General features: G+C 38.3%; 1 protein-coding gene across 2 annotated transcripts in view; it reads right to left on the reverse strand.

Annotated features, from left to right (window-relative positions):
• COL25A1 (collagen type XXV alpha 1 chain) overlaps positions 1–15,957 on the reverse strand; it is a 496,532-nt gene that overhangs the window by 127,847 nt on the left and 352,728 nt on the right. The window contains exons 9-11 of one of the 2 annotated variants that reach the window (XM_023219885.3): positions 9,889–9,960; positions 9,052–9,159; positions 6,377–6,412 (exon numbers count right to left, since the gene is read on the reverse strand). In XM_023219885.3, the coding sequence (XP_023075653.1) occupies positions 6,377–6,412; positions 9,052–9,159; positions 9,889–9,960 (216 nt within the window). Of the gene's footprint in view, positions 1–6,376; positions 6,413–9,051; positions 9,160–9,888; positions 9,961–10,734; positions 10,795–15,957 lie in introns of both variants that reach the window. The other variant, XM_023219886.3, reaches the window with a different exon arrangement.

A 15,957-nucleotide genomic window follows, 5' to 3' on the forward strand; every position in this document is an offset into this window, starting at 1 on the left:
AGGGGTGGCCGGGCAGCAGCAGAAATAGAAGGCATCACTTGTCTGCTTTCTCTGGTCCATTTAAAAAACACACTACAGGCTCTAGGCAAAAGTGCCAAGGAGGTGGGAAGAGCCCTGCAGGTGTGCCATTTATATGTACTTCATGGACAATCAGATTAAGGGAGGCTGATAAAGCATTAGAATGGTTGCTAAGGCATCTCAGCAGGCAGCGTGCACAACTGAAGGACATGCAGTTTTACCAAATAAGGTTTTGTTGTCAAAATTTCGTCTAATAACTAACTACAATTAGATGATTTCAGTCATTTTTGTTATTTGTGATTTGAAGGTTTGGGGGTCTTGCTTCCTCTGCCAGATCCAAATTGGGAAGTCTGCTGTTGTCTTTAGTGTCTGCCATCTGTTGATCAAGATAGCAGGCAGATCAAAGCACAGTGAAGGAAAGCCATGAGTTTTAGCAAATCCGTGGGATAGCAATACATTATAAATTGAACATATTTAAAGTAAACCTTTACATACTGGTTATTTCAACTTTATTTTAAATGCAGCTGAAACATTTTCATGCTTATGTTATTAATTAATATTTTAAAAACATTACATTCACTTGACCCAAACGCATTAAATGTGTTTACAGGTAAAATTAAAATAAACTAAAAGTATCTGTAAACTGTTTGGACAAAAATCCAAATTTCACTTTACGGCACTACAACAGCAAATATTTCTGAGTTTTGAACTCTCAGATACCACTAGGGCCCAATGAAGAACATTTTAAGTATTCTTATAATTCAGTAGAAGATAAATGAGTATGTTATGGAGTTTATATATATTTAGGGGAGGAGAAGAAAGGAATAAAGAGTTTCAGAACAGGAAAGTGATTTGGTCTCTGAAACCTTGGATATAGACAATTTGGAAAAAAAAAATTAATATATATGAAACTGGAGCTATTTGGTATATATTTTTCGATACCATCTATCTTTCACACTTTTGAAAATTTCTGCATCTGTCAAAGAAAGAAACAGCAAGAATATCAAAAGGAAAGATACCTTTTAAAATACTATTTTAACAACGATTTAAATTTCTGAAGAACTGAAAGATAAAGATCATTTGTGCTAGGATTCAGAACTTGATCACTTCCAATTATGGTCATTCCTTTGTTTCATTCTTGGGTCTAGTTTTATAAGATACAGCAGCTCTCTCCTTATTTAAATGGGGTCAAATTTATTTAAGTGCAAGATCTGGGTTTTAAAAGCTCATCCTGAACTTCCTGGAAACCCAAAGGTCATGTTTACAGAATAGATGCATGGCAGGATTAAATAAATGTGGAACTGCATGAGCTGCAGGTTTTCTTTTTTATTCTATCATAGATGCTGTTAATCGTCAGATGATTACTTTTGCAATACAAACTATATATCTTAGATTATGAAAACTAATTCCCTACCTGATACACTCATAAAGTTTTTCAAGAGCTAATTTTAGATTGTTTCTAGCTTCTTCATTTCATCATCACAGACATTTTAAATTTATAACAATTCTCTAGCGCCTCTTAAGACCCTTATGTAAGCAAGCACTCCTCCATGACACAAACCAACAAATGTAGTGGGGTTTACATAATGTGAAAAAGATGAGAGTAGTGGTATTTATTATCTTTTGTTTGTCTTAATAAGTGGGTGAAAAGGGGAATGTTATGAAAAATTAATAATGTAAGAAGATACAATATATGGGGGAAGGCTAAAACAACAACTACAAACAGGACACAAGCAATAAATTACACTCTTAATTGCAGTATTTGACATGTTGTAATTTAATTGGTAGCTATTATTCAACTGTTATTAGCCCTTACATTTCTTACAGCAGCCTTTCTGTATGCCAAGTTATATCACCAGACATTTGTTTTAATAGTAATACTTCTCATTTATGGAACTCTTTGTGGTTCATAAAACATTTCATATTATCATTTCACTTGCTTCTCACCATAACCCACTGAGACAGGTAGAACAGGAATTATTACCTACATTTTGTAGATCAGTAAAAAGGATCACAGACTATAGTAATATACCACTAAGTAGTTCTAAAACCAGAACTACTGATACAATGTACTTTTCTCCCTACCAGATTTCAGGTCCCTTCCCCCGCCCAACCCCCACCCCACACACACAGTGTGTGAAAAAAAAATTTCTAAGTTTCTAAGAAAAATTTCCTCCTCACGATTCCTCAAGGATCTAGAACTAGAATTACCATTTGGCCCAGCCATCTCATTACTGGGTATACACCCAAAGGATTATAAATCATGCTACTATAAAGACACATGCATACATATGTTTATGGCAGCACTATTCACAATAGCAAAGACTTGGAACCAACCCAAATGTCCATCAATGATAGACTGGATTAAGAAAACGTGGCACATATACACCATGGAATACTATGCAGCCATAAAAAAGATAAAAAAGGATGAGTTCATGTCCTTTGCAGGGACATGGATGAAGCTGGAAACCATCATTCTGAGCAAACTATCACAAGGACAGAAAACCAAACACTGCATGTTCTAACTCATAGGTGGGAATTGAATAATGAGATCACTTGGACACAGGGTGGGGAACATCACACACCGGGGCCTGTAAGGGGGTGGGGGTTTTGGGGAGGGATAACATTATGAGAAATACCTAATGTAAATGATGAGTTGATGGGTGCAGCAAAACAACATGCACATGTGTACCTATGGATCAAAGCTGCACATTGTGCACATGTACCCTAGAACTTAAAGTATAATAAAAATAATAATAAAAGAGAGAGAGAAAAAAGAAAAATTTCCTCCTCATGGAACCTGCAGTTATATTTCTAGTATCCTCTTCTCTCTTTGGTATGAGTTAAAATATACAGGTGCTGTTCAAGTTAACAAATCATGATTTCTTTTAGATTTTTAGATTGGAGAAATATTTCATGTTAAACAAACATAAAAAGTAGAAATTCAGTTTGCTGAGGAGAAGAATTAGAGGATTACACAGACTTGCAGAAAGATTCTGAATAGGATTTCTTTAAACAGCAAAATTCCCTGGCACATTCAAAATATGTTGATTTCAGAAAATCTAATTTATACAAAACTTTACAGGAATACATCTGTTATATAAATCCACATTCACCTGTAATTTACTCTAGAGAGAACAATTGAGTGATAATAATAATAACATACTCATATAGTTCTTCATTATATGTTTTAAAGTGCTTTCCCCTAATTTATTGCATTGTCTTTGGCAACCTTTTAAGGTGGTCAGAGAGGGTATTATTATCCTTTCTTCACAGATGAGAAATTGAGAGGTTAAGTGACTCGCCCAAGGTCAGATGGACATTCATTCATTTACTGCTATCAGAATGATGTAGTTTTAATGGGGTAGTCAAGGAAATATGGTTCTTCCTCCTATTTTTTTAAACAAGCTGTGAAAGCCATTAAAACAGAGGTAGATGATCTCACAAATACAATGTTGAATGAAAGAAGCCAGATACAAAAGTGTACATACTGTAGGATTCGATTACTATAAAATTCAAATGTAGGCAAAACTAATGTATAGTGACAGAAGTCAGGGTGGAGGTTACCTCTGGGGTGGCAACTGGGGGTAAAGAAGGGTTTAAGACAATGTCCTCATTCTTGATCTGGTTTGTACATAGTTTGTTCACTTGGTGAAAATTCACTGGGATATACACTATAATTTGTCACTTTTCTTTATATACATTAAAGAAGTTTTCTCTTTGAAAGGAATCTTACATCTTTAAAAACAGTGATTTTTAAATGCCATTTAGATCACTTAATCTACATATCCTTGAAACATTTGTCATTTCCAGTAGGTTTCTTAAATGCATTTAAAAAATAAGAACATGCACTAAATTATAAGAGTTTAAAGAGTCAAGAAAAGTTTGTAGAAAAAAAAGCCCAGTACTGTTTCACCTGAGAAAGTTTTGATATGAAATGGGAACTGGAGCATGCTAAGATAATAATGCAAGTGATTTAAGATCAGGTCAAACATTTGTATTTAACTATGTCAAACTGGGAATGGTAAGCAAATGAGATTATATTGTTATTCACACAGTATATCCTGGAGAGCATATGTAATATGTAAGAGAGAATTCCTTGAGTGGAAGATGATAATTTAAAAAAATATATCCATTTTATTTCAGAACATTGTATATTAGGATGCTGTGTTAGGTATCAGGGAAAAAAGCCAATGCCAGCGATAAAAATCTGAGTAGTCTGTGCACACCTGGAGACAAACAAAGGCTCCTGAGAAGCCACATAGCTTTTGATATAAGAATATATAGGAAGAATGTGTTTTCACCATTTTCCAGGACAAAAATTACATGTACCTTCAATTGCTTAAATTAATCTCAAAATTTATATTGTAGTTCTCCCAGAATTCCTCATACTCTGTAACTCCATACCACTGAGAGCTAATGCTGCACTTGTATGCAGTTACCACTGATGACAAAGGTTTTAAATTTTACATATAGACTCTTTTCCATTCCTTCCACTTTTTTCTTTTTCAAACAAAAACCATTATAGCACCAAAGATTATCTGTATCGGGCACGGTGGCTCACGCCTGTAATCCCAGCACTTTGGGAGTCCGAGGTAGGTGGATCACAAGCTCAGGAGATCGGGACCATCCTGGCCAACATGGTGAAACCCCGTCTCTACTAAAAATACAAAAATTAGCCAGGCGTGCACACGCCTGTAGTCCCAGCTGCTCAGGAAGCTGAGGCAGGAGAATCACTTGAACCCGGGACGCGGAGGTTGCAGTGAGCCGAGATCATGCCACCGCACTCTAGTCTGGGCGACAGAGCAAACTCCATCTCAAAAAACATAAATATAAAATAAAATTGTATCTTGATATTACAGGTCAGGAACAGAGAATTTCCAGGCAGTGGACGAGATCTGGACCCGGGATGCTTTCATTTCACCAGGGATCCTGCAAAGGCAGCTGTACCTACAGCTGACTTCCCAGGAGAGCTGCTGAATGCATCTCAAGTCCAAAGAAGCCTTGTTGATTCCTGACTCTATGCGTTAGTTTCACTAGGACCTACCTGTTTTTTAAATATATATATATGTAGAAACAGGGTCTCACTGTGTTACCCAGGCTGGTCTCAAACTCCTGGGCTCAAGTGATCCTCCCCTCCCTGGCCTCCCAAAGTGCTGAGTTTCCAGGTATGAACCCCCGTGCCCAGCCTAACATTATGCAGGATGGACAGTGTCAAGCTGATTGTGGTCACCTGTCAGCAACCCGGCAATCTCTGGGCCCACTCCTTCAGTATCCAGGATGAGTGTGAGCCCTCTTCTGGCATTTGGGTTATGAGAGTATTACCCTGTGCTTCCCAACAGTGTTCACATCGTAACAGATTAGAGCGGCAGTTCAGGAGACAGAGAGGAGGGGACAGGAAGAGGTAGGTTGAAGGAATTCTACTCTTCCCGAGTCACCAACCTAACCAAACATCTTTTCTACCAGCAAAAGATAAACAAATCATGGGGAACTGGGACCTGTGTGTCTATGAGTAAGTCCATGTGGAATCATTTCAGGACCTTTTTTGTTTGTTTGTTTTTATTTTTCTTTCTTTCTTTCTTTCTTTCTTTATTTATTTTTGAGACGGAGTCTCGCTCTGCCGCCCAGGCTGGAGTGCAATGGCCGGATCTCAGCTCACTGCAAGCTCCGCCTCCTAGGTTTACGCCATTCTCCTGCCTCAGCCTCCCGAGTAGCTGGGACTACAGGCGACCGCCACCTCGCCCGGCTAGTTTTTTGTATTTTTTAGTAGAGACGGGGTTTCACCCTGTTAGCCAGGATGGTCTCGATCTCCTGACTTCGTGATCCGCCCGTCTCGGCCTCCCAAAGTGCTGGGATTACAGGCTTGAGCCACCGCGCCCGGCCTGTTTGTTTTTAAATGACAGAGAACCAAAAGGCACAGCGGTTTTTCTCTGGATAGAGATGTTCAACGGTAGAAAAACTGTGAATCACTGTGCAAAGTTTCCTGTGCGAATTCATTTAGTCAGACCTGATCCCTTTGAAAATGGGATTTCCATTTCTATTTAAGCTAATAGGCATGCCCCTAAATTTAATCCCTCTTACAGCAGAGTCACTTAATTAATTCTCTCCTTTGGCCTGCAGCATCTCTGTCGCTCCCCACACCTGGAATCTCTTTCTTTTTCTCCTGCATCAGCAATGTAGATATGTAGTCTTATGACCCTTAGCATGTAGTAGATAGGCCATATTACTTTTAACTTTTACTAACTTTCACTTTTTTATTATAGTCTGTCATATGACAGATACATTTGTCACACATAATCTTGACCATAATTTTAAACAACCTGGCTTAGTATAGAAAAAGATAAATTGAGATACTTGCCATCAAGCCTTGTTCTCCTGGTTTTCCTGGTTCACCCTTAAAAAAGAATAGTGATAATTTTAGTAATGCTGTAAGTATTTTTAAAAAACCCTTCAATCATTTTTTTCTTTGACTGGGGCATGTAAATGTCAAGTATATTTCTTCAGGTTAAATAGAGGAACGTAGCACATTAAAAGAGAGCTAATTTCCCTTCTACAAATAAACTTTACAAATTTAGGGTTTAATAAAATTAGTCTAGATTATCATGTCTTCTTTAGGATGACATAAAGATAATGACATGGTGTCTTTATGAGAACTCAGAACTTTCATACATAGGACAGAGAGACAATTGCTCTTAGTACAGGTGTTTAATAAAACGAGCAGAGACTGATGTTAAACTTTGGTCTTCCTGGATTAATGATGGCTGAAGTAACACGTTTTATTAAATTTGATACAGAAAATTACACTCTATCATGACATTATCATTTTCTTATATTCAGATTGATATAGAATTATCATATTTTATTGTCATAATGACAGTCATTGGCTAAAAATATTTTTTGTCTTAAAATGCCAATAAATATAGATATTGCTGGTCTTTCAAAATAAGTCTTTCACAGTTTATTTTTATAGTCTTTTTCTAGCAAGGTATGATGACATATGCCTGTAATCTCAACTATTTGGGAGGCTGAGGCAGGAGGACTGCTTGAGTCCAGGTCTTTGAGGCTATAGTGTGCTATGATGGCATCTGTGAATAGCCACTGCACTACAGCTTGGGCAACACAGCAAAGACCTCATTGCGCACAAAAAAATCTTTTTTTACTTTGGGAGGCCGAGGTCGGCGGATCACCTGTGGTCAGGAAATCGAGATCATCCTGGCTAACATGGTGAAACCCCGTCTCTACTAAAAATACAAAAAAATTAGCCGGGCGTGGTGGCAGGCACCTGTAGTCCCAGCTACTCAGGAGGCTGAGGCAGGAGAATCACTTGAACCCGGGAGGCAGAGGTTGCAGTGAGCCGAGATCACGGCACTGCACTCCAACCTGGAGCGAGACTCCATTTAAAAAAAAAAAAAAACAACTTTCTCTAGCAGTCATCATAGTACACATAAATAAACTCTGAGACCATATATAGTTCAAGTTATATTTTTGAAAATTTTAAAACAAGTTAATTTGTACTATGTGTAGAAAGCTCCATTTCTTACTTACATGAATAAACTATATTTGTTTAAAGAATGATATAATTTTGGATTATGTGGTTTGTCACACCTTTAATTTTATTTTTTAAAAGTAATTTATATCTTGAATTTGAGTATAGTATATAATGCTCAATGATCTGACTAATGTACCATCAAAATGGTTTTAACTACTTTTTGAAGAGACACCCATTGTATTTCTGTTGGCAACCAGCAATCAATGGGAGAGCTTTAAATATCCCTAAAGCTGTGGATCTCTCTGCCTTTTGGAATATCATCATGAGAAAAAGCAAGGCATTAGAAGACAGCTATAGAATTCAACCACTGTCTTTCGAGGTTGAGTGAAAGCAGTCCTAACAACTAGCAAATCATCTGTTGAAAGACAATTATGCATTTTATATCAACAAATTCACTGCAGCTTTCAGAAAAAGACACGGGCTTATGAGGCTGTCTCAGAAGTTTTAAAGTATGCTATATTCTTGTAAAGAGTCATTATTTCTAAAAATGCATAAATATATGCATATAAAAATGAAAGAAAATATACCAAAACATTAATGAGTATTGTAAATATTTATTTTTTTGGTTTTATTTTCAAAATTTTCTGCTTTGTGGATAAATATTTTCATTATTATTATGTACCACAAAAATACTATGAAAATAATTTGTTAAATAAATACACTTAATATATAATTTAATCCAGTAATAAACCTTAATTTCTAGTCCTAAAGTCATAAAATAAATCTAAAATTTTTGACCTTTTCCATATATTTCTTTTCATTGCTGGATTGCCTCTGAAACCAAACCATTTATCTTCTGTGTTTTACTACTATATCATTGACACTTGACCAATCTTTGTAGCCAAGTATTGAGATTACTTTTAAATTATTTCTATGAATAAGCCTTACATACAAAAGACAAATGATATTTAAACCATACCCACTGATGTTTTAACCATTCATTTTATGGTTATTAGCAATTTTGGGGGTTCAAGTTATTTATAAGGGAATAAATATTAGAACATTTTACTTCTACTTTCCATAAAGAGTATAGGACTTTATTGGTCTGCTATTGAACCTTTGGAAAATGTTATTAGCCTCCTACTTAGTTTTTCAGACTAATCTCCCATTTAAACCAAAGGCCCTGGTGCACACTATGGCAGTCAGGTTACACCTGGGATTGGGCAACTCCAATCATAGACTTCTTGAGTCTTACCTCAAAATCAATTTAGTGGCTGCCTCCAGGTGTCTCTTGTGGTTTGCTTGGATCCCCCGTGGATTAAGTGGTAAAGAGGAATGCAGCTGGGAGCGCCCTACGCTGCTTGGGGACTTTCCCATCATCTCACTTCCCTCAACCCACTCCACTCATCATCCCATTTCCCTCAACCCACTCCACTCACTTGACCCCCTGACCTGATGCCCCTCACCACCCTGCTCCACCCTAGTTCTCAGCCTTTAACACGAAACAAAACGTGTGAGAATAAGTGATCCAAAAAGCGACTCACGGGTACTCCTGGCATTCCATGGGGGCCATCTTTCCCTGTGTCCCCAGGTGGCCCTCTTGGGCCTGGAGGGCCGGGGGGTCCTGGAGGCCCTGCCTGTCCTTGGTCACCCTGTGATGGAGAAAGGAACAGACCAGCAATAACCATGAAAGAGAAAGACTCAGGTCTTCTTTTCAGCACCTTAAATTTGCATTATCTGATCCACATTTACACTATGAAAAGAACCAGAACAACCACAAATATAAAGCCTGTAGGCAATTTGCCTCCCAGCAGGGAGCAAATAAATATTCATGCTGGGTGACTGAGTAGATGCTATTAAAATCAAAGCAGCTCAGGAACCAGCACTTCCATTCTTTGAAATAGTGTATATGTTACCACTATAGTCAGAGCTGGTATAAAACGTGTGAATTACTTTATCCGTAACACTGCATCAGTTACATTCACCTCATTTAATAAAATGGCTGCCTTTATAGTTAGACAAATGTGTTTACTTTTTCATACCCTATAAAATTAAGCATATGAGGCTCCCATCATATTGCAAAATAATTTATAAATTACCAAAGCTAGAGAGCTTAGAAACTGGATCTGTTAGTAGCTACAATTTAAAATTTTTTAATTAAGAAAAAATTAGATAGGCTTTTAGTATCTTTTTTGGTATTTGTATCTAACATTTCAAACAAATGCAGCTGACTAAACGTAATTTTGTTTGAGGATATTTCCAAATAAATACCCACCCACCGCCCACACCCCACCCATAAGAGATAAACGGTAAAGCAATAGGTATACAGAGCAACAACTGATGTAAAGAAGAAATCAGACTTCAGCAAGAATAAGCACTACCTTAATCAGGCGGCGTTTAATGAGCTGCTGATCAGCAGAGAGAAACCCATGATTGATTTTAGGAAACACCATCTGATCAGTCAGGTGAGGTCAAAGGTTGAAGTTCAGAGATGAGAGAGTTGAAGAATAGACATCAGAAGGCCCCAAGAAAGAAATAAAGATATACACATTAGACTTATAATGATTATTAAACAAAATAGAACTGGCACTTATGTCTAACGTTAGACCCACTGACTCTTCTCGAAAGAAATATCATCCTGAAATGCGATGCCGAGACCAGATCTTCAGTAGTAATGAACATTTTTTGTGCTTCATCATTTCACTGTGGACGTTGGATCTTTTTAATGTAGTTTATTCCCAGAAGCAGGTAAGCAGGTGCACCCCTGCATTCTTTACTCTGAGCAGAAAGTCTAGAGACAAAATGCCAGTTCCATTTCCATCAGACTTGTCAACCAGCATAATGTGACGTGAACTTGACTGCCATTTTATTGACATCCGAAGTCCAGAGAGAGTACTTAGGATTATTTAATTGACTGGAAAAATATTACAGAGCATTAGAATGCATACAAATTAAGCCATCAAGGCATGGCATGGTTCTAGATTGCTATGCCCACCTCTCTTCACAGTACCTGTTTGACGTCAATATCCTCCTCTCAAGTATGCGAAGGGTAAACCCTCTTAATAGACATTTGACCTCAATGATGCAAGTGGGGTTCCAAGTGCCCAATAACTTGACATATATGATGAGAGGAAGCCAACGGGCTCGGTAAGCCAATTGAATGGTTCCTGCTCACGCTTATGCTGATTGCATTTCTGACTACACAGGCATGAGTAACAACCACAAACCTTGACGGTGAGGATCTGATTACTGTGCAGGGCAGCAACTGTGGGGAAGCCTGGCAGGCCCTATGGATGTAGCACAGCACCAAAACAACACGACATAAAACGTCACACAGACATTTCACTGGGGGACAAACAAAACAAGCACATACCTAGCGCCTCCCTTCCCTGGCTCTAAGTCTTGCCTCGTCTGACACACCATAAACAAAATTAGACACATGAGGCCCCAAAATAAATTTTTTTTTTTTTTTTGAGATGAAGTCTCACTCTGTGGCTCAGGCTGGAGTGCAGTGGCCTGATCTAGGCTCACTGCAACCTCCACCTCCCAAGTTCAAGCAATTCTCCTGCCTCAGCCTCCCTAGTGCTGGGATCACAGGCGTGCGCCACCACGCCCAGCTAAGTTTTGTATTTTTAGTAGAGACAAGGTTTCACCATGTTGGCCAGGCTGGTCTCGAACTCCTGACCTCAAGTGATCCACCCACCTCGGCCTCCCAAAGTGCTGGGATTACAGGCGTGAGCCACCATGTCCAGACTTTTTTTTTTTCCTTTGAGACGGAGTCTTGCTCTGTCACCTAGGCTGGAGTGCACTGGCACAACCTCAGCTCACTGAAACCTCTGTCTCCAGGGTTCAAGTGATTCTCTGTCTCAGCCTGCCCAGTAGCTGGGATTATAGGCATGTGCCACCACGCCCAGCTAATTTTTGTATTTGTAGTAGAGACTGGGTTTCACCATGTTGACCAGGCTGGTCTCAAACTCCTGACCTCAAGTGATCTGACTGCCTCGGCCTCCCAAAGTGCTGGGATTACAGGCATAAACCATCATGCCTAGTCAAACCAATAATTTCCTAAAGCATGGAATGGGGAAACTGAGAGCTCATGGTCATTGAGCCTGGGGCAGGTACAATGGGATCTGTGTCTACACGGTGTAAAGAGTTTGCTACATTGAGTATTTCTGGAATCTTACAAAATTACAACATCTTAATTACAAAATGTTAGTACAAAATGGAGATAACTATAGACACTGTTATGAGAACCACACTGTAATTTCCCTCCACTGACATTCTGTTTACAACTCAGGATATACAATACATGTATTAATTCTTTTTTGGACAACAACAGGGAACAAAATTTTGCCATCAGATCATACTTATTCCCCAGAATAAACACAGTACACCTCACAAAATACAGTCTTGCCACCCACATATCAAAATTTCTCTCTCCAATCATATGATGAATCTCAGAACTCTCCTGTTTCAGGAATTCATGCAAAGGTTGTGGATGAAAATCTGTCTCTTATAACACGTGTATTTCATGTCAGGGGGATTTATGGTCACACTCTGCAGTAATCACTTCTGTCACATAACTTTTCCGAAAGAACTTGACAGTTCACACAACCCCTTAATGCAGAAAAGCGGTTTTGAATTCCTTGAGAACACGGAGAGATGTTTTAGAGACTCGTTCTTCAATAACTTGTACTAACTCCTCCTCACAGGCATTATCAATTGGTTAAGTCTGAGAGAGAAATTTTGCCTTTGTTCTATTTCTTTTCTAAGAACATGTGAAACTAAAGCCTTTTATTCCTTTTTTTCCAAGACACACACACACACACACACACACACACACACACACACACACACACACACAGAGAACATGTTTACCATACAAATAAAATAAACAACAACCACAGCAATACATGGCCTGGGCTCTCTCTCTTTCCCACCCAAATTTATCTTGCAGATATTTTTAGGAAAGCCCAGGAAATTTCTACATTTTTAGTTTTATTAGTTTTGTGAATATTTCACCCCCCACATCCCTCACATTAGAGATATGTTTTTCATTTTAAGAAAGGCAGAAAAATTAGTTTGTAGTCTGAAGACACTTCTTCAGCTCTAATGCTGTTGGTTCTCAGTCTTCAGGACTACAACTTCTCAGGAAGCAAAACAGAGAAAATCTTATCTTTTGCCAAGTCCGTTCTGATAAGGCTATTAAGTGGCTCCGTAGTTTTGAGGTGAACTATGTCCTCTTTTTCTTCTCTTTAAATACAAGTCCTTTAAATATAGATTCTGCATAAATTCAGAAATGCTACAAGTTGGAAAACAGATGTATACAATTTGCTTTTGTTTTACTACGAAATATGAGTTTAAAATGTTATTAGATGGTAATGTGCCAGCATCTTTCCATCTGTGACTCATTAGCCCTATATTACACAGTCAGAATTTTATATATAAAGCTCATATTTATGTAACAAAGAACAAAAACAGATACAAACAAGAAGTCTATGAGGGATCAGAATCTTGATTAGTGGTGATAAATCATAATGTCATTTGAAACAGGATTATCTAACAAAATAATTTTAAATTAAAAACCTTTTAGCAGCACACATGGTAGGCCTTACAAATATTTTGAAATTTGAATGTATAAATAAGTCACTTCTTGTACTCATGTCTGAGCATGACCAGCTTTCTATTTGATCATATTTTCAAAATACTCACACACACACACAAAAAGCCTTAAGTTGTATAACTCCTTAGTTTGGGTTCCAATTTTAATGAGATCTAAAGAGAGAAGTGGATAGTTAATTCTCACCTCAGAAAGATCTTTTTCCTCAAACAGAATAATCTCTATTTGAGGAAGCTGATTTGTATTCCTTAATCATCTTGACTGTGAAAATGCTACCAATTAGGTGTTTAGAGCTACATTTTAAAGATTTCATTTGCATGCTAGGCAAAATAATTTTTCAGGAGTTTACGTGTAGCAAAGTAAAAAGGGGACATGTGGACGGATTCTCTTACATGCTAACAAAAATCCCATGATTTGGGCTGCAATGTCCTAGGACCCTGTGCTTTTCAAACTGGGGTAAAAGTAACCCTGAGAGTATATGCTGGTGTCCTAGAGAGTGTTTCAAAGCAATAACAAACATGGTCCATCCTCCTAAAAAGTCTATTCAATTAATGGCAAATACATTTAAACATTATTATGTATTATGTAAAGCAAACATTGATATATTATAGGGTTATAGCATTCAAAATTGAACATGTTTTAAAAATTTTCACCATTTGATGGTGGTAAAAAAAAAATCCCATTTCACAGGGGCTGCCTCCAGATCTTAGGTAGACACTGACTCTGCTTGTGTGAGTTCTTTGGAGGGTTGGTTTCTAAAGTACAGGTGTTGATACCTTATGGCTTTGTGTGGCCACAGCTGCTAGGCTTCTCTAGCCGCTCATACAGAGGATACAATTTTTATTAACTATACCATTTTTTCCCACAGTATCATTAGTCATATCCTTTCTAAACAAATAAAATGGACATACTTTACTTGGTCTTGCATCTCAGAAAGTTTGCCTGGTACACAGATGGTTTGAGTGTGTGTGGAAAAACAAATGTCTCCAGAAAAATATGGAGAAAAAATCCAGGAATATGCTGAATATTGAAATAATTTTTGTTATTGTTGTTGTTTTTTGAGATGAAGTCTGACTCTGTCGCCCAGACTTGAGTGCAGTGGCGCGATCTCGGCTCACTGCAACCTCTGCCTCCCGGGTTCAAGCAATTCTTCTGCCTCAGCCCCCTCAGTAGCTGGGACTACAGGCATGAGCCACCATGCCCAGCTATTTTTCTGTATTTTTAGTAGAGATGGGGTTTCACCATGTTGGCCAGGCTGGTCTCAACTCCTGACCTCAAGTGATCCACCCACCTCAGCCTCCCAAAGTGCTGGGATTACAGGCATGAGCCACTTGCACCTGGCCTGAAATAATTTGTACACATTTTCACCCCCAAATACTTTGAATTATTAAGAAATCGGATGAATAAGAGCTGTAAAACTACCATATATAACTCATTTTTTTCCTTCCTGAGAGCATAAAGCCTCACACAGCTTCATGAATCTTCACGACATTCTATGAAGTAGGCAACCATCTCACAATCAGTATTTTGACATCGTGACAGGAAAGGCTATATCTCCCCCTTCATTACCAACTAGAAGAAACAATGCAAGCCTACCCCAAAGGGATATTGAACAAATAAATAATTCATAAGAAATGCTTCTAACTACTTAGAGGCCATACATTCAAGGTGTTACTGTCATTTTTACTGTGTACTCAGTAATAATGAGTATTATAAGATTACAAATAGTGAGAAAATTTTGTGCTTTCTCAAAAGTATTCAGTAAGGCAATGACAGAGCCAGAAATTCAATCCAGGTCTTCTGATTCTAAACTTTGGCATTATGCAATTTATGTGTTTATAATTTTCTTCTACCTGCTTTACAGTTTAAATATTAGAAAGCTTAAAAATTGACTAACATTCAACAATATTTAGAAAGCGTTTGTTGAGCACCTTCTGTGCAACATTCACTATGCCACGCTCTGGGGATTGAATGCTGAGCAAGATCCCATGCTCACAGGCTTTACCATCTAGTGGAGAAATAGAAATAAGCTGGCAGTTATCATACAGAGTGATAAGTATTATGGTGGAGAAGTGGGGGGGGCTACAAAGAAAATAAAATGTGCACTAGACATATGTTTCAGGAGCCATGGAAGACCTCCCAAGCCAGGTAAAGTAGAGGCTGGAGGTTGGTACAGGAAGAGTAAAACTGAAGATAGATCATTTAGGAAGGTATTACAATAGGCTAGCTGTGAGATTGTGTCTTAGAACTAGAGGAAGGACAAATCAATTGTTTCAATTGTTATTAAGGAAGTCGAATTTGTAGGACTTGTAACTTGGTTGAGAATATAAGGGTAAATGAGGAGCAGAGAATGGTCCTAGGTCTCTAGCTTGGACAATGGAAGGATAGTAGAGGGAACACAAGGAAAAGGCTTTCTGGGGTAGGCAGGTAGTTATGAATGATGAATTCAGCTATAGATTCGCTGAATTTGAGATGTCTATGGACAGCCAAGGGGCAGCAGTTGGACATGTATATAAAACAGAAGAAAGGTGAGAAATGACTGGGCACGGTGGCTCATGCCTATAATCCTAGCACTTTGGGAGGCTGAAGCAGGCAGATCATGAGGAGTTCGAGACCAGCCTAGCCAACATGGTGAAACCCTGTCTCTACTAAAAATACAAAAATTAGCTGGGCATGGTGGCAGGTGTCTGTAATCTTGGGCAGGTACTTGGGAGGCTGAGGCAGGAGAATCATTTGAACCTGGGAGGCAGAGGTTACAGTGAGCCGAGATCGCACCTTTGCACTCCAACCTGGGCAACAACAGCGAAACTCCATCTCAAAAAAAAAAAAA

This window comes from Piliocolobus tephrosceles, chromosome 3 (assembly GCF_002776525.5).
Source record: "Piliocolobus tephrosceles isolate RC106 chromosome 3, ASM277652v3, whole genome shotgun sequence".
Taxonomy (NCBI): Eukaryota; Metazoa; Chordata; class Mammalia; order Primates; family Cercopithecidae; genus Piliocolobus; species Piliocolobus tephrosceles.